The sequence below is a fragment of the Carlito syrichta genome, unplaced genomic scaffold (assembly GCF_000164805.1).
Source record: "Carlito syrichta isolate Samal-C Ts95f unplaced genomic scaffold, Tarsius_syrichta-2.0.1 Scaffold308325, whole genome shotgun sequence".
Lineage (NCBI taxonomy): Eukaryota > Metazoa > Chordata > Mammalia > Primates > Tarsiidae > Carlito > Carlito syrichta.
The window spans coordinates 570,524-590,388 of record NW_007252421.1 but is presented as its reverse complement, the minus strand read 5'-3'; the positions used below and the strand labels follow the sequence as shown (position 1 = coordinate 590,388).

General features: G+C 45.7%; 1 protein-coding gene across 1 annotated transcript in view; it reads right to left on the bottom strand.

Annotated features, from left to right (window-relative positions):
• Positions 1-14,065: 14,065 nt before the first annotated feature.
• Positions 14,066-19,865, bottom strand: part of LOC103267853 (tenascin-R) — a 410,048-nt gene continuing 404,248 nt past the window's right edge. Inside the window, 2 exon segments of the mRNA XM_008065428.2 lie at positions 14,066-14,304; positions 15,220-15,383. Of these exon segments, the coding sequence (XP_008063619.1) occupies positions 14,185-14,304; positions 15,220-15,383 (284 nt within the window). The 3' untranslated portion in view covers positions 14,066-14,184.

Sequence of the window (19,865 nt, the reverse complement as noted above, 5' to 3'; positions counted from 1 at the left end):
CTCACAACAGTCTGTGAAGTAGGAGAGGCAGTTATTCTTGATCCTATTTCACAGATAAGGACACTAAGCTTCAGAGATGGCAGGACTTCCCACCCTAGGGCTCATTACCAGGAAGAGGCAAGCATGGTTTGACCATGGGCCCTTTGTCCTCTAGGTCAGTGTTCTTTCCTCTGTTTCTCAGTCTCAGGAGTTGCTTTTCTTAAATATTTCAGGGATCTGTCCTAAATTTTAGCACAATTAAAGCTGTAAATTGAGTCTCTTTCACAGGCATAAGTATGATTGATTCAATTCTGCTTACATCAATTCCATATTGTGTCTACACAAAGTTCTGGGCTAAATATTGATCACAGAAATGAAAAAACTCAAGCTTTACCCTCACAGGACTCACAGATGAGGGACATTCTCTTCTCATGGGTGCCTTCCCAATCTCCTCCAGTCTCTGGTAAGAAAATAAGTTTTTTACTCTGCCAAGCTGGAGGTCTCACCTGGAAATATGGTAATGGGTTGTAGCCAGGCCCTAATAGGTGAGATCCCTTTTTGAGCTGCTTCAGGCTCTTGATCTGGACAAAGACTCCTTGGTGAAGAAGATCATGATGGAGAGTGGTACATCCTTCAGCACCAAGACCTCAAGTGTTCCTTCTTTGCTGTGAGCTGTGTGGCTAGTCACACCCTTGTAGGAAGGGGCCTCATCAGAATGTCTTGAGAGCCTGAACCAGAACTTTGTGGCTGAGAGAAGTGAAAGTGAGGGCCACTGATGCCAACCACACTTGCATGTTGGCCCGATCCTGGATGACCTTCACAATGAACATACCGTTACAAAGATCTCCCATGCTGATTATACTTGGCTTAACACAAAACTGGACCAAGTGGTCAGACAGGAATGGCTGAGACAATAAGAAAGAAAAATCACTGTTACAAGGTCCTGGAAAAGCTGGAAGTGACAGCTTTCCTCCTTCCCCTCCCCCCCCACACCCTACCTGTCACCCCTCCTTGTGTACAGGATTGCTTGCTTGGGAAGATACGATGGGTAACTGGGTTCAGCAGTAAGTACGTTCCTCTGCCACAAGCTGAGGGCATGGATAACTATCTAGTCTTCTCTTCGGCTCCTTTTAAATTCTTGTGACACAGTGAAAGGTCTTTATGGGTTGGAGGTCTGGCTAACCTTTTGTTTCCCTAACATCACTGAGCATGTGACTTTGATGCTCACATTCTCCAGAGGTACATGGGTGGTGACACAGGACTTCCCTGCTCTGTTCACCACAATCCTGGCCCTGACCATCATTATTAGGCAGAATTTTAAGACAAAATCTTCCCTTCCTTCTTTCTTCAGAGCCTAATTTATGCTTAATTTCTTTCTTCCTAAGATACCTTTAGAACACATAAGGTATTTGGGGATCTTAAATAATCAATACCATTTATTATTGTCCATCAGGTGAAGCAACAGAGTCTAAAGTCTAATTTACAAGTGATTCTTGATTTGAAACCTAATTGATTCCTGGGGAGCCATGATAAATTGAACTCTTGTAAGACAAATTCTCACTTTCTGTGAGTGCCATTTTTATCAACTTCTACCTTGGAATCTAATCTTATACCACAAAAATACCCAGAGTAATTCCAACAAAATGAAACTAAAATAAAACACAGATATAAGTTTTTCAAACATTTATAAGTTGTATAAAGATAAATTCAACAGAAAAACTATAACAGTGCTCTATTTGGAGGATTCTTTTGTCTTTTGAACTAAAATGGACAGGCCAAAGCTTTGTGAAATGTGGCTTCTGTGAAGTCTGGATTGAAGTTATTTTATTTCTGTGATAAATTCCTATACCAGTGGCTCTCACCTGAGGATGCTTTTGCCCCCAGGGGATGTTGGGCAATGGCTGTTGGGCAATGTTTTTACCTGTTACTATTTGGTAGGGGTAACCCTATTGGAATTTAATGGGTAGAGGCCAGAGATGCTGCTCACTATCCTATGATGCTCAGGACAGTTTTGATTATTACTCTGTGGGTTTTATTTATGGAGAAAAAGTCATAAAAAGTGAGTGTGGCTCACAAATTAAGCCAGGTATTGCCTGCATACAGACATAATGTACACATGCCTTATAGTTCTCACTGTTTTTCTTGGATCTTTAAATTTCCTGTACAGCTAACATATTGGATTTTCATAATTGCTACTGCATTTCTTGTAATTTACGCTTGTTTCCCAGAAACCTCTAAAGAGCTCATTTTTTTGTCATGAAAAGCAGATCCAGAGCTTTCACACAGCTGCAGATGGATGCTTAGCAGGGATCTCTGATGATAGCAATTTTTATTTAAAGCATTAAAGGGCATTGGCATCTAAAAGTGCCTGTACCTCTTTGAATGCTTCCTCCACTGCCTACTCCACTAGCCCTCAGGAGGATTCTATAGTAATCAGGTTTTTAAAAGAAGGTTCTGTTAGTTTTTTGATTCAAGAAGGTCCTTAATTGCCACTTTTCTTGTGTTTGAAATGTCTGAGTTAAAAAAAAATTGTCAATATTGAAATGACAATGCTCATCCTAATTAACTAAGTTCTTTTGCTGTAAATTTCTTTCCAACACATAAACATAAATTTGAGAATTTTACTCTATTTTAAACTTTTGAAGCAAGGGGTCTTACATATGGGTGGAATATCTGAATCAGGGAGTAGATAGTTTTGTAAAAATGGATGGAAAAGGGGAAAGGCAAAAAGAGAGTAAATGTTTGTCTGGTCTTTGGCCCCGAGTCTCTGAAATTCTTCTCTAGAGTGTGACTTACGAGACAGAAGTTACGTTTACTACCTTGCAACTGTGTGATGGTTATTTTATGAGTCCATTTGACTGCACTATAGGGTGCCCAGGTTAGACATAAAGAATGGGTGTGTCTGTGCGGGTGATCCTGGGTGAGACTGGCATGTGAATTCCCAGTGAGGGTAGCTCATCCGATTCACTGAGGTCCTGAATAGAACAAGAAGGCTGACAAAGGAGGAATCTGCCTCTTTTTTTCCCTTTCTGTCTACCTATTTAGATGGAACATTGGTCTTCTCCTGCCCTTGTATGGGGATTTATACATTGGTCTTCTAGTTCTCAGGTTTTCAGAATTGCACTGAGTTACACCAGCTTTCCTGGATGTCCAGCTGCAGACTTCAGGTTGTGGGACTCAGTCTCCAGAACCAGGGAGGCCAACTCCTCAGAATAAATCTCTCATAAATATTGCGTGTGTGTGTGTGTGTGTGTGAGTGTGTAAGTGTTTGTGTGTATGTGTATACAATATATGTCTCCTATTGGTTCTGTTTTTCTGGAGAAACCTGACTAGTACAAACTGGCACGAAACAAAGTTTCTGGCACACAGTTTGATGAGGGCATGAATAAAATAATTATTTTTTCACTGAAAAAGAAAGAGACACACATACAGAGTAAAAGAGAGACACACAGAGAGAGACAGAGAAAGAGAAGCAGAGGGAAGAGAGAGAGTCAGAGAGGAGAGGGAGAGAAAGAGAGAGAGTGGGGAGAGAGAGAGAGCAAAAGAGAAAGAGAGAAAGGAGAGGGAGAGAGGGACACACACACACACACAAAGAGAAATACCAAATCTCTTCAAGGGATTAGAGGCAGGCCTTTCATCTTCTTGTATGCCCAGAGTCGCATTGGGTCTGGTATACAGTAGGTGCTTATTGAAGGTGAATGGTGAGATGAGTTAAGCGGACCAAGAGACTCATTTTTGTGTGGATTTATGAGTTCAATGCAGACTCTTAGTATAATTCTTTGATAGCCTGGGCAATGGGGAATATTGTACTTGGCACATGAGTAGAAAGATACAGGCCCAGAGCGGCCTAATTTTGTGGTGATGTCTTATTGCTGACTGGCAAAGCGGTCACTGCTAAAGCACATGTCCCCAGGGCCACTGGGGGCATGAGGGGAGAGAAGATGCTACTGGGTAATTGCACTGATTACTAATGCTGCTAACATTTCTCTTGCTTAATAATCCACTTTTAATTTTACCCATGGCAGTTCTTAGTTCCCACAACACAGCAATAATTAAATCTGTGTTCAAATGGTTGTAAACGTACCCAGAGGTCTTAAGCGATGGGCAAATTATACCCATTTAAGTAAGAACATAATGCGAGCACTCAGCAACCTCAGGAATAAATACTAATGGCTGACATTCTGGTAAGTCCCACGATATCCCTTTAGTTTGTATTTCCATTTCCCAGATAACATGCAGGACAAGATTCAGGTGATAGATTTGAATCTCAATATGATGGCAGTCACTCTGCAATACCATGCTCCTGAGGTGAGGATTTCCAGAGTGACTGATTTAAAATGGGACCTGTAAGTGTGGCTGTTTTTAAAGGACCTCCCATGTCTGACATTCCAGAAACCTGTTCTTTAGGACATGAGGGAAAGAAGAGAAAACGAGGCAAGGGACAGGGCTGAGAAAAGTGTCTTGCTCACCCTCTTCATGCAGGGCACCTTCAACGGGAGACTAACATGTGCCAGAACCTGGGATTTATCCCCGTGTTTCATGTGGCCCTGGGGCTGTGGAAAAGCTTGCTGGTGCCTAAAAGGGACACGGAGGATTGAAACTTTTAAACATATACTTCCAAGGTTGGGATCTCTCCCTCTTCAAGGCACTCACTGTTTCTCCCTTTGAACATGGAAGGTGGAGGAAGGCCTCAGTTCTTGGCTCTGGGACTTTGTGTTGAACTCCAGGCAAGTATGAACACTAAACCACTCTTGGCCCTGCTCCTGCAGGCCAACTGCTGCACGCCCTGACTCTTCCTCATGTGGGTCCCTCCTCTCTTTTACCTTTTGGATAATTTCTGTGGTCATAACACCTCCCTCAGCAGTCTCCTAAAACTCCTGTCCTGGCTGGGTCTGGTGGCTCACCCTGTAATCCCAGCACTTTGGGAGGCCAAGGTGAGTGGATTGCCTGAGCCCACGGGTTCGAGACCAGTCTGGGCAACTTGGCAAGATTGTATCTCTCCAATAAATCAAAAATTATCTGGGTGTGGTAGTGTGCCTGTAGTTCTGCCTACTTGGAAGGCTGAGGCAGAAGGATTGCCTAAGCCCAAAAGGTCGAGGCTGCGGTAGCAGTGAGTGTGCCACGGCACTCAAGCCTGGGCAACGGAGTGAGACTCGGACTCAACCCCCCCACCAAACAAAAAAACCCCGTCCTCTCCCACATGGGAGAGCTCACTTGGGTTTAGGGTGCACCCTGGATGGTTGCTCAGTTACCTACCCACTTCCTGAGCCTGTGCTCCCAGGACTGGACTCCCCACCTGACCTGCCTCTTGGGGCTGCTCCCTGGCTGGAGTCTTACTTAATGGGGCCCAGAGGTTGAAGGTGATCTTACATTGGGCACTGGGCCCATTTTTTAGGGAGATAAAGGGAAAGTGTTTTCCCAGGTGACCAAGGCTGAGAGGCAGGCCATCAGCAGGGTCAGCCTCAAGATGGCCAATTGTGTGTTAGCTGGAGCCAGCTCAAGTCATAGCTGTTGGACCTCGCAGTGTGGGTGTTGACTGAGCTAAGGGTAGGCGAGTTCGGCACGTTGGGCCCATCACATATTCTCCTGTAGTGCTCGCAGATGGCACTAGAGCCTCAGAGATCTGGCCCTCTGGGTACTCTAGCATTGAGGGAGCCAGAAGAGAAGGCAAGAGTCTCTGTCCCTGTGGCTATCAAGGACTTAAAACCATAGACAAGGCCAGTCCCGGTGATGCTGAGGCAGCAGAGGCTGCCACCCATCGGTTAACTTTTCTGATGACTATAGCAAAGGGTGAGATGAAGAATTCAAAGTGAAGAGATGGGGAAAAGATGTGGAGAGAGAGAGAGGAAGAAGAGGAGGCAGGCAGAAGGAGGAGAGGCAGAGACTGTGAGGGTATAATGAGAACAGAACAGGCAGGCAAGGTGCAGGGATGGAGAGCCGGCTGTCGGGAATGACAGCGGCCCACCCAAGAGGGCGATGTGAGAAGACTTGATGGTGAAGTGGGCTGGTCAGTGTTGAGGAAGGGCAGCTGGGGAAAGCAGGCCAGGGCTTCAGAAGGGCAGGCCTCGCAGCCATAGCACTCCAGGCGCACTATTCTTTCAGGATCTTTTATTAACGTATAGAAAATGTGTTTAAAAAAGGAACTATACAGAGGCTAAAAGCAACCAGGACTAAAAATACTAGTTAACAATGGTTAACAAGCAGAGTTTCCAATCTTTGAGCTACAGTGCCATGAAAGAATAGGGGAAGGTGGTGTTTCCTTTCCCTTCCTCTGTATGTTTTTATTTGTATTTTAGTTCACTAAAGTGTGCATTTAGTTCATAAAGTCTGAGGAATACGGACTCCATTTTCTTCTTTTTTTTCTTCCTTCCAGGTAAGGGCTTTTTCAAGCACATTGTAGCTACAAAGTCAGTAAATTGGTCTTTGTTATTTTGACCTGAAAAGGCTGTTAAAGGTTAAAACGACAAACTCAAATTCAGAGGGATTGGAGGTTTTGGTGTTTATGATTTCTTGGAACAACAATCTATAGACCACCAGGGTAGGTTTCAGCTGCTTGGAGCCCCAGGTAATGGCTCCCTCAATGCCATGGTGACTTGCTTAGGGTACCTGGGAATTCCTATGGTCCTAGAGAATATTTGAGGTTGGAAGAATTAGATGTGTGTGTGTGTGTGTGTGTGTGTGTGTGTGTGTGTGTGTCTGAATGTGTGTGTGCATGGATAAAAAGGACAAGCCTGTGTATTAGCCAGAAGAGACTTGAATAGACTCTGAACCTTGAGTTTGTGGGACCATGGTGTGTGTCAGAGCAGGGACGTGGGGTAGGGGCTGGTGTGGGAGCATTTAGTTGGCTGATGTTTTTGTAGGAACCATGGTATCTGCTGCATCTAACATAAGGTGTTGTGGCTGCCCTGTACTTGAAGGAGACCATAAAAGCAGGATTCTCTCTTGGGGAGATCTATTCCTTTATATATTAACATCATTCAATTAAGGAGAAGGGGCTCATTTCTGGAATTTTGGCCTGGCCGCTAAAAATACCAAGTTATCAAGTATTGATTGCCTTTTAAATTCCCCAAAGTAGCAAGGAAAAATGAGATTGTAGCCAGCTGTTCTCTGATCCTTTCTCACCCATTGGGGATGTGGAGCAGGTAAGGAGTGGGAAAAGAAACCAGAGGATAAATAGAACTAACTTCTTTTCTGTCTTCTTTGAGCCTCATTCCTTAAAAATTTCCATGAACATGCTCCTGGGGATCGTGAAGGTGTTTGTATCCCTGGGAGCCTGGAAGAAGTAGCCCAAATTCATCTATAACTTGGTGGTGGTTCTAGCTTAAAAATTCATGCCATTTCTGCATTTGTACTAGCTGTGCTGGTTGAAAATATAACGCTGTCTTCCTAAATTCTGGAGTGAAGTGGGTGCTCTAGGAACGTGCTCCATGTTTATTCTCCCCAATTCTGGTTCCACTGCCTGCTCTAGCCTAAAAAAATATGACTTTGTAATATCCTACTCTTCTAATGTTGGGAGAGACATAGGCTAAGTAACCTCAAAATGGTTCCCAAAAGCGTGAGGTGGGGGAAACTGTGTTTGTGCCCTGGTCCTTCATTTTCCTTCCCTGTCTGCTGTAGGACCTCTCCCCCACCTCCCAAATTTAAAGAGAAAATGAAAAAAAAAAAGCTGCCAGGATGTTTCTTATTCCCCATCTCCCACACTCTGATGGTGAGACTGAGGGTCCCCTGGAGGATGTGGGAAAAATAATGCGAGAATCCCCTTTTCTGAAAAGATGGAACAGAGAGGAAGAGAGAACAGTAGTAAAATCCTAGATGGTATGCATATGCCGCTAAATAAACATAAAGGGCAGCAGCTTTACGGAGTAGAAAATCAAGTCTTCAGAATTAGACGAAGAGGTTCCCATTGTGGCTCCACTAAGCAGCTGTGTGATTTTGGGCATGTTACTCAACCTTCCTGGGTCTCCATTCCTTCGCCTGTAGAATAATTAGACCTGACTCAGGGTCATGGTGAGGATTTAGTAAAGTAATACATATAAAGCCCTGAACATAGTCTCTGGCAAATCGTAGGTGTGCCAGAGACTATGCACAGGGCTTTGTATGTATATGCATTCTCCTAATCTTCATTTGGGGAGAGGCAGATTAAAAAGCCTATATCAGACTTGATCTCAACTCCATTACTAATTGGCTGTGTGAACTTGGACAAATTTTACCTGTCCTTTCTTGGCCTCAGTTTATTTGAGGGGAAATGAAATGGGATGATTGGATGAGATTGTCTCTAGCCCCCTCAGGCTGTGAAGGTGTCCTTCTGAAGTCTGCCTGTCAGAGGAAGCGTTGAGCACATTAGTACTCAATGACAGGATGTTGAAAAAGCAACTAAGGGTCTCCCTGGGGTCTGCTGAACCAGTGATGGGAGGACAACAACACTTCTTGTCCATGCATTCACCTCCTGGCTATGCATCGGAACCCCAGCCCTTTTTGGGCGTTTAAGTGCTTGAGGCCCCATGGGTGTATGGTTTGCTTCTCAGAGAAGATGCTTGCACTGACTGACCTCTGAACCTGTCATACCAGGACTTGTGAGAGCCGACTGTGACAACGAAAAGGTTAAATATTACTGGTCTGGAAATTTAGCCTTAGCCCAGACTCACAGATCAGATAATTAGGAGCTATTTTATGAAGTTATCGGAGGGGGCCGAGTTTGTCCGAGGAAAAAGAGCTGTGTTATTTGGATGTGCTGGAATAGCCTTATTAAGCTTGGGGAAGGAGGGAGGATTTCCCGTTTGGAAAAAAAGCAACACTGTCCAAAGAATGTGAGGTCTGCCAAGGACATTTGGATAATGAAGTGCTGCAGGTGCAATGAAGTCATGTTTCAGGCGAGGGGTGACCTTGAAAAATTAATCAGGATGCTGGAGATGACAAACCAGGCTTGTGACTACTGGTGAAGAGAAAGTTAGAGCAGGCAGAATTGGTCAAGCAAGCAAAGAAAGTCCTTCTGCCTCTGGCTTTGTGCAGTGACAGGCCTTGGAGTCTTAGTTTCTCTTCAAGTAGAGTGGGCGGACTGGCAGAAGCTCTGGCAGGAAGTTGAGGCCAGAACCTGAGAAACCAGTGTTGTTCCTCTCCTGGGGCCACTCACACCTGGTCTCTGCATTTTTAGTGCAGGGCCAGCCGTAGAAGTCTGGTTTTTAACCTTTAATGATCCATTGACTTCTTTTACACTTTATTTTTAATTTAATTTTTTTCTTCTTCCCAGCTGTTTCTCAGACCTTGAAGAACACACAGAACTGGCATAAACAAATCCTGCGTGGATACATCTAGACGGAACCAGAGGCATGATTTTCAAGGTGGACCTGAATCTACACCAACACATCATCTTCAAGCATCCTGGAGTTGTTTTCCCTATTTGCTCTAGGAAGTTTTCATTTGGTCTCTGAGTTCTGGCTTGGTAGAGTCAGAATGCTCTAGCATTGCTGAGGGGGACTTTATCACGTGGGTGGGGTTGGGCTACAGAAGAAGCAAAGGTGTGGCGGAAGATAGTCAGGATGTGGTCAAAGGACTCTGTGGTGCAGCCAGAGAAAGGCTACAGGCACAACCCAGGAGCCAGCCCTGTGACTCACCTTTCCTTATGGGCCAGGACCTCTCTGTCATTGTCACCTGGATTAAAAACAAACCATGTAGCAAAGTCATGTGGAGCTGGTGTCCGGATGACAGGCAAACTCCCAGACTCCACAGACTCACTCCATTATTTCTCTGAGGTTCTGAGTCCGTTTTTCAGCCTTGGCAAGTTTGAGGCAAGTGAAAACAAGTTATCCTGCCTTCTGTGGGATCATTGAAATGGAAACTTGAATCTTTCAGAAGTCCCAAGTTTTAAGAGTAAACAGTGAGCTGCCAGGAAGGTTGAAAGTTCCCCCTCCACCTTGCTCCTTTGGAGGGAGATAAATGGACCGAGGGACTTAGATGGAATAGGTGTCTGGTGATAAGAACTCAAGTAGTAGAAAAGCACATAATCCTGGGTGAGTGGTTCCAACTTTCCTGGAATTCTAGGTGGAGGTTATAAAAAAACAAAAACCAGAAGAAAAAGCTGTTTTTATGCTCCAGGAGTATTTGCAGATCCAGACCACCAGTTAGTCTATTTCAATTCCCCCATCCTTGTGTACTCACTGCTCCCAAAGGTTCCACCTTTTTTTCCAGAGGAGAAAGAGGTGCTGGGAATCTCTTTCCCAATGGATGCTTTTGAAAGAGCTCTTTGAAAAGATTCCATAATGACCTTTTGTCCCTTAATCTACAGCTCAGTTCTGGGACTGGATTCTAAAAGTACAAATGGGACCAAGGTTGTTTGGTTTGGCGTTGAACTCATTGGCAAGCCTGGTTCTGCAGGTCTGTCTCTGACATAACAGGGAACTGGCTGGGTCCCCAGTGGAAGGAACAGGGTGCTTGGTGTCTCACCACTTTATGAATGGTGGAAGGGGAGTTGCTAGGGGAGGAGCAGGTCAATTTAAATATTTGTGGACACTCACTCTGCACTTCCTTGCTGTCATTTGTTGTCTCCCTTTCCTGTATCAACCAGGCAGCCAGTTTTTCTGGGTCCTAGTTTGGTTTTGGGATCCCAGGGGTCCTTGCTGTTCTTGACCTGGTGCTGTTCCATGCAGGGTTTCAGGAGGTGAATGCCACCTTGTGGCCACACTTAGAAAGTCACCCTCCACTGGTTAAATCTGGTCTCAACTAAAAGTAAAACCAGGTCACAAAGGAAGGGACCTCCTACTCTCTAAGAAAGATGAAATCAGATTCTTTGCTCCTTTACTTGATATTTAAAACACACTGAGTGACTCAGTCTTTTAAAAAGCATATGGACACACCATGATTTTCTTTGGCATGCTGCTACACCTGAAACATTTTTTCCTAAAAATGTCTAAGCTAGATTTCTTAAAAATATCTGAAATTTTTGTCCCTATCAATGACTAAGCTGGCAACAGTAATAAATAAACTCTTTTGTTGGAAAAAATAAAATAAAATAAATCTGGTCTCAAGACACGTAATTTTCCACAGACTTGTCATTCCTGCCACACCCTCTTCATACCTGATCATTTCATCTTCCAGAGATAAACCCAGAGAAGTGAACTCACTATGATGGAAACTATCTTTATATTGTACGAAGTGCACAGAGGAGAAGCTGCCTGGATCTTGGGTCGAGACAGCGTGTGAACTACAGTCATTGGTAGTTGCTTTTGTTTGGGGCCAAAGACACAGCCTCATGTGTCTACAGTTAAGCAGCCTCCTGGGCAGTTTCCTCCTTTATTCTTTTTGAGTCCCTTGCGGGAAACTCCAACGTGCTTAGGATGGGCGCTTTGTGAGGATTGCTTCTTGAACCTGCCTTTGGGAAAAGCAGATGTGCTTGGAGGAACTAGCTAAGCGGGCCTCAGAGAGGAAAATTGAGTCAAGTTGACCGCGGGCCTTGGGAAGACTGTGGGGCACAGAGTCTCAGGATGTAAACTCATGAGAAAATCACTCTGCCTAATAAGGGGAATCTATAAACCATTCATAAGGGGTTTGAATGAGCTGATCTTTGAAGTTCTTTTCTTGCTTCAAAAATCTTTAAAATCATTCTAGGCAATACTGCTGATACTATTTATAAAATATTCCATGGGGTAAAATGGTTCCAATAAGAGGCAGGTCTGGATTTCCACTGATGCTTCTTGACTTTCACCTGAATTGACAACACGTTATTTTTTCCGTTTCAGTTCCCTTGATGAAGTAGGCTGTGCTGACACTGCCCGGGTCCCTGGGCTCTGCTTTTATCGTCAAAACGAGTTCAGCTCTCACTTGGCTTTATTCTCTATGCAGTGTTTTCTCGTGTGTGTGTGTGTGTGTGTGTGTGTGTGTGTGCGCGTGCGCGCGCGCTTTACTTATGACTTCAGAATCTGTCCCTCTTTCTCTTCTCTCCTTCCTTCATCTCTTCCTCCCTCACCCCCCGCCTTCCTTCCTTCTTCCCTTCCTTCCACAAAACAGGGCTCCTGGTGAATTTTCATTACTCAATTGTGCTCTTTCATCAATGTCAATTTCCACTAAGGTTTTCAGATCATACACTAGCATTATTGACTGTCAAAGTGCAGGGGAAGTTAGAACTTATTCTAGTCTAATCTCTCATTCAACAGATGAAGAAACCGAGACCCAGAGAGGTGAAACAACCCATCCGATGTCATACAGCTAACAAAATGACAGCAGCTGGTCTATACCTCAGCTCCCATGTTCCTCGTTCAGTGTTTATTTATCATTATCCCACTCTCTACCTAAATCATATTTAATTCTCAGCATTCTTGAAAGGATTTGCATCTGTTTCTTCCTCCTCCTGGTTTGTTGTAGCCCATGGTGAATGGACAAATGAAAATGTCGCCTAGATTTTTCAGCACCGGGTGTGCTGGTCACATCCACATGCGGCAGTGGACAAAGCCTTGGATCCTGCTGAAGGGAGCGTGTCTACAGCTAGTGGCAGCTGACCCCACCCTCATGGCAACAGAGGTGAAACCGTTGACCCTGAGGATTGTCCTTCCTGGTTACCAAAGTGCAGAGTGTGGATGTTCCCATTAGGAAATTGCCAATGCTCAGGCTCATGCGGTAACTGGTTGGCAAGGGTACAAGCTGCCCAGTCTGGCCAGCATGGGCACTACAGGAGCCAGCATTGGGGCCTTGAGAAAGTCCTAAGGGCTTGGCTGAAGATGGAAGTGAGGCCTTCAGTTTGCAACGCGAGAGGGAGGAAGAAGCAGCTCAGGGATCTGGGCATGGCTGTGAGTAGAGGCTGCAGGGATGGTGGCGGCTGACATTTCAGTTGGAGGAAAAGTAAAAAGGTCACGGCTTCTAGTGCCTCCGGCTCTCTTGGGCTTAAAAATCAAATCATGCCCGTGAAGATAGCACACCTCGTAAAATGAGAGCTAGGCTCACAGGCCTTCCTCACTCACCTTTGGGCTTCTGGATGCAATTTCCTTGAGCACTTTTCATCTTTCCTCTCAAAGGCCGAATAATAAAAGAAGATGAAGAAAGCCTTCTCATGATGTTACCTCCCTGGGGTGTGTGTGGGGGGGTCATTCCTGTTTCCCATGGGACCAAAGAAGAAAACAAAAACAAAAGACAAAAATCTCACCCCTTCCAGGATTAGGAGTCAGGGGCGTGGCTGGCTGGGCATTCTTCTGACTCTCATTAAGCCACCTACACCAGGTAGGGCTTGGCTGAAGACAGGAATGAGGCCTTCGGTTTGCAATTCAGAAAGGAAAAATCCATGACAAATAGGACCAGAAATGGAAAAAACAGAGCTGGGTGAGACCTGTGTTTCCCATGAGGCCTGTCACCTCCGAGGCCAGTGCCCTAATTTCGACTTCCATCCATTTCTCAATGCCTGACCCAAAGTGCCAAAACCAACAACCTTCTGCCCCTCCTACCCTGACATCAAGTGACTGTCAGGCTGACCTGAGAGTAGGGACAATGGCTTATGACCCACAGGGTCACAGCCACTGTGCAACCCAGGGCCAGGAGCAGGCACTGCCTTGGGGACTAGATTCTGAAACAGTGGGTGGGTTTGTGGGACTCTGAGGTCTAAGATAGAATGGAATTTGGCAAAGGGTCTCTTGGGGCTGGAAACGAGCCACTACTCTTGAAAGGTAACAGGACACTCAGCTGGTAAGAGCAAGAGTGTAGAAGATGAGAATCTTTGGCCCATTAAAAAGGCCTTGGGTGGCTGGGACAGGGTGCAGTTATCTGTTTCCTCTTGGTTTGGAGAGCTGTGGGCCAAGCTCTCCTGCTGCTGTGAGGATCTGGCCATTGAAGGCTGTGACCAGATCACAGATACCTGGAAGGGGAAGGACATCTCAGAAAGAGGGTAGAAAAAGAAAGTGTGAGCTTGTCACCACGACAATCTGCACTCCACGACTTGCCTTTGAATTGGTCTTTTGAGAACAACTTCCTACTGCTCTTCATTGGTGGGAAAGTAGGGGAAGGCTAAGGATGGCTGGGGGAGGGGAGAGAATGGAGACTCAGGGTCAGGCTCCAGGGCAGCAGAAACCAAGAGCAGATGGGATCGACTGACTCCTACCCCATCTCTACGTCCCTCAAATACTCTTAGTATGTTGCAAAGCACATTATGATTGCCCCCCCCCCTTGTTTCACATTATAAAATACAAACAAATGACATAAAAGGTTGGTTGGCTTGTGGCTGCCCACTGCTCAGAACTGCAAGGACCGCCGTTTCCTTCCCGCTGTGAGACGGTGGTTGTAGGGGCGCATCTTCATTTCCACAAAAGGGATAGAGAACTCGTGGCCTTTCCAATGGTACCAGTTGATCCCCTGGGTGTGAGAAAGATAAGTATGTTAGATTACACCCATGAAACACCTTCCTTGAAAAGAAGGATAATGATGGGAGCAGGGAATCCAAGGTGTGGATTTAGCTACTTTTGGTGACTATGGAGCTTCGAGGCTGAATTCCCAATAAATAGAAAGGAAAGGAACAGTCTCTTTCTATCTTCCCCTCAGACCTGCATGTGACCTGGGCCTTTGTTGGGAACACTTGCAGGTCATTCCCTACAGCCAGCATTTTGTTTTTGGCTTTCAGGAGTGGAATGTGCTGGTAGATGGTTGTGAAAATCCCGACAGTGTAGACTCACATGGAAGAGAATGGCTGCATCTGACTGCTTACTCCTGATGGGAGACTCAGGGGGTCTCTATCTCGGGTCACAGCAGTTTGCCCAGAAATAAGGGGTTTCTCTTGATGTGAACTGTTTAGTGTTGAACCTAGGAAAGTTCCATTGGTCCAGCAGGTGTCCCAGTCACCCAACCCAGCATGAGAGCTTGTGGTCTCTGATAGGGAAAGACTGTTCAGTTCACAGTGAAATTTCTGATCTCTACCTTCCTGGGGCCCTTTTTAGGATTAAGTTGAACCTATGAAGCTGTCCCAGAATTGATAAGCTCTTTATGGGATCTTCTAGATGAGGAAACAAAATGGAACTTGACGGGGTGTCAAGACTTCTCTGGTGCCAAGACTTCTCCTATTAAACTCTAGTTCTTGGGTCCTTCTTCTGGCTCTACCCTGTCCTGTTCTATCCCATGTCTGCATTGCTATTATCTTCTTGACAGCGCTTTCTCAAGACTGCACGTATTTCTTTTTAAAAGGGAAAAGTAAGCCTCCCAGGGTGTCCTTAACCCAGAGTACGGGGAGCACAGGATCCTCAGCCCTGGCTATCTGCAGCAGCAAGCAGCACCCACCTGACTGTGCCTGGACTCCCCATATTTCCCATTGAGGTTGGTCCTGTGGCAGTTCTTGTACCACCAAGCTCCCTTGTAGGACATGGCACAGTTGGTGACTGCAACATCATTGTCTCTGTCCTCTGTGGAGAAAGGGCGTCCCTGATGATAGCTAAGGGAGTCCCCTGCAAAAAAAAAAGACACATTCATAAGGCTGCCCCATGTGTCGCTCTTTTTTTTTGAGTTGGAATCTCACTCTGTCTCTGAGTGCAGTGGTACACTCACAGCTACCACAGCCTTGATCTGCTGAACTCAAGAGATCCTTCTGCCTCAGCCTTCCAAGTAGCTGAAACTATAGGTGTGCACTACAATGCCTGGGTAATTATTTTATTTATTGTAGTGATGAGGTCTCACCAAGTTGCCCAGGCTGGTCTCGAACTCTTGGGCTCAGACAATTCTCTTGCATCCGCCTCCCAAAGTGCTGGGATTACAGGTGTGAGCCACTGCGTCCGGCTATGTTGTTCTTTTATCAGGATTTCTGGACATCTGACCTACTCGCAGCAAACCTGTCCTCCACTCATGGAACCTTCCACTTGGCACTCCACTCCCACCACCTTTAGCCTGGCTGTACCGAACTCTCACTGCAGCTGACTTCCATGTTGCTCTTCCTCATCCCTGGACCTTTTGCTGAAAATTCTGTCCACTCAGCCCCATCTCACCAGTCTTGGCTGTTCCTGTAGGCTGGCCCTGAGACACTGGCCACTCATGGTTCCCTTTGTCTCCACGGGAGACAGTGATGGGCCAGGCTGCCTTGAATTGTCGGGTCACCACTGTGCAGCCTCAACCTGGCTGCTCCCTGGCTCGGCAGGCCTGGCCAGACCACACCCAAAAGCCTGCACTCAGAACTTGGTTCCACACGTAGAGAGGGACATTAGCAAACGAGCTCCCATCTATGGAAAACAGGATGAAAAAATGTCATGATCCCATCACAGGAAGAGGGCTTGGGACGACTGGGCTGGATCTTGAGGGAGAGGGCTTTGAAGGGGTCACACGGTCCATGGTTACTGTCACCAAATATTTGATGGGCTATTGAGAAAAAAATGAAATAAATCCTGTGGGAATGTCTGAAGATTGGTAGGTAGAGACTAAAAAGGCACATTTTGGCAAAATATATGAGGAGAAATGATCTAAATATTAGAGCTGTTCACAAGTGGCGTAGACTCTTTAGAGAGGTGGTGAGATTCCCATTCTTAGAGGCAAACAGAGGCTAGGTGTTCTTTTGGGATGTTGTGCAGAGGCTCAGATGGATTGAGTATTTGAGGTGAGGGATCAGACTGTCGCTAATTTATAACAATTGGTAAAACTTTCAGCAGGACTCGTCACTTGGGAAGTTGAGAAGATTGCTCATACTATTTAGTGAATTAAAGTGCTCTTAGGTTTAAGCTAGGAGAGATCATATAGTCTGGTTCGGTGGCTGCTGAGTTCCATGCTCGCAATAGCCATGCAAGACCTCTGAATGCTTTCCACCACAATTTAGCTCTCAGGGGATTGATCTTTATTCTGTAGGGAAAGCCGAACCCCTCAGGGAAAGTCCTTAGCTCAACATGCCATTGTCTCTGTTCCATCCTCTTCATCTTCCCCTTCTGTCTCCAGGGATCCATATTTTGTGTCTATCTAGAGTTAATCTCACCTACTGCAACTCATTCTTTCCCATCTCTTCCAGATTTCAGGAAAGGCATAAAAGCTTTCTTACTTTTCCTTTTTTTGTTTAGTATTTTCACCTCCTCTTACCCTAAGTCATACTCTCATCCTATATCTTAAGAATTCTTAGATCAGTCCTACTCTTGAGTGGTCCTTTCTTTAACCACCAACCCCTTGACTATGCTGTGTCTACACATCCCTACCTCCTCACTCCTGTGGACCCCTCTGTCATCTAGAATTTGTTTCTTTATGTCCCTGGAGTAATTATCTCTAGTTTTTGCTCCAATGTCACCTGCCACCGTCTCAGACATGCTCCCAATGTTGGTCTTTATGTCCTGCCAGTCTGGCTCCCCTTCCCATTTCTGTCTCGTGTAGCTACCTCATATATTTAACACATTAAGTCCTGGCTTTTCTCTCCCAGATTTACACAATTTTCTTTTTCTTAAAAAAAAATTTTTTTAATTGAGTTTTCACCCTGTTGCCTAGGCTGGAGTGCAGTGGCACAGTCAAAGCTTACCACAGCCTCAAACTTTTAGGCTCAAGTGATCCTTTTGCCTCAGCCTCCTACCTCAGCCTCCTGAGTAAATGGGACCACAGGTGTGTGCCACCACACCAGGCTAATTTTTTGATTTCTTGTAGAGATGAAGTCTTGCTATGTTGCCCATGCTGATCTCAAACTCCTGGGCTCAAGCAATCCTCTTGCTTCGACCTCCCAAAGTGCTGGGATTACAGGCATGAGCCACTGCATCTGGCCTACACCTTTTCCTTAATGCTCGGCATTAGTCAAGGCTCCTATTGTCTTCTATCAGATTAATATGACAACCTCCAGTCGGTCTCTGTTTTTCACTCAGATGTCCTTTATACTGCTTAGGACTGTCACCCTGCTCTTCCTAAACCCCAGGTCTGTTATACTGTTCAGGACTGGCTCACCAGTACCTGTCCCGCCAGGACTGAATTCCTCTGCTCCGTCCCTGGATTTTCAGGGCATTCTGGACCTGTCTCCACCTTCCACCTCCTCCTGGCAATTCCTTTTGAACTCCTACTCCTCTGTCAGCCAGGCCAGGCACACAGTCCCCTCCTCTAGCAGCTGCCCCTCCTGGGACTTATCTTCCGGGGTTTGTTTTTTTACCATTGGAAACCCAGTCAAACGCTGCTGTTTCCTCCTTGAAACTCCTTGACCACCCAGACTCCCCTCTCTGAACACCCTTTCACACTCATTATGTGTAAGCTACTTCCTAAGAGTTTCTTTTCAAACTAGGTGTTCAATTTCTGTAGAAGCCATGCTTTATGCTTCTCACGACTTGCACAAGACGATTTGAGGGTTGCCCAACAAGCTCTGAGGGATGGCGTGATTTAGAATGGTCAGTTCTCATCCAGGTGGAGTCCTATTGAGAGGCTTGCGTGTCTGTAGCCTTGAGGCAGGGTCAGCAGGAGAAGAGGCTGAGCTTGGCTTGGAGGCTGGGAGTGGATGGCTATCAGTGGGGCCAGCAAGAATGAGCAGCCATGCAAGAGAAGGGCCAAGACAACTGGGTGATCTTAAACGCCAGAGAGAGAGAGTGAGTAGGGTTTTCCTCCTTAGAAACCTTTTGGTGGAGATAGAGCCACTGTGGTGTGGATTGCCTAGAGAGGGCAGCAGCCTGAGAAAGGCTTTCCTCTTCTGAAGATGAACTGAATATTTAAGGTGAGGGATCAGACCTAATTAATTTATGATGATCAGCCAGACGGTTGGCAAGGTTTGCCTCTGAGACATGAGAGTAGAAAGCAGTCCGACAGCTCTGTCCTCCGTGGGCCCAGCAATGAGACAGAGCTGGAAGAGGCAGCAGGGCTGGGCGCCGGTGAGACAGATGAAAGTACAGGCTTGGAGCAGGATGAAGGAGACGCAGGGGTGGGATGGAGGGGGCTGAAAGAAAGTGGGAGGCCTCACTTCCCTTCCTGAAGAAGTTAGAATGGCTTGCCTATGGGCTTCACCCTAATCTTAGGAAGTCGATAGCACCAGGTGACTCTTGAAATGATTTAGTCTGACATCTTGTTTAATACGCTCCATTTCAGTGACTATTTTATGCCCAAAGTGTGGCAAATCGGGCCTTTTGTTGGGGCACTTTAGGCTGGTCTGATTACTGTTGGGAGTGATCTCGAATGTGAATAGTAACAAAGAAAAGTGTGTCTTCCCTTTGGTGAACCTGGCTGAGAAGAGAAATAACTGAACAGATGCTGTGACTGAAGGACAGCAAACACCTTGATGCTCTTCTCAATTCCAAGAGGCACAGAAATGCGGCCAAAATTACATATGGGCATTTAGTCCTACCATTGGAGTTAATGAAAGGGCCAATAATCCCAAGTACCAAACAGTAGATGGCCAAACAGATGTTGTGAAATGTGTTCTAATAGAACACAGGAAGCAGACTGGCAAAGCTGAGAAGCAGACTGGATACTGTGCTCTGACACAACTATTAATACAACAGAGCTTCCTGAGACGGCTGTTCTGCTTAGTGGCAATGTCACAAAAATCTAGACAGAAAACCTCACAGTCTCTGTGGTTCTTGTGCAGGAATGCCAAGAAATGTGGCCAACAAGGAACATTTAAATGGCATCATCTGCTCTTTGACCCAGTGTCACCATGATGGCAGCTGCCAAAGTGGGGCGGCGAGGGCGTCTCAGAGAAAGGGGGCACTCTACATTATTTGCACTAGTTCAAAGATGGCTTTTCTAGATGTCATTGCAGAGGAGATTCTACCCAGAGGGTGCATGATTCTGCCTTCACAGGGTAAAAGCATATATTGATTACTCTAGAAGGGAAAACAACCCTTTGTCCTCACATTGCACTTAAAACAAACAAACAAAAAACATTAAAAGCACTTTCGCTGCACTTATCGCAATTTTTTTCTGACTCCTGGGTGAAGTTGGGCAGGCATAATTCTTACAATTTTCCAGATGTGGAAACTGAAGTCCTGCACAGGTGATTTTAG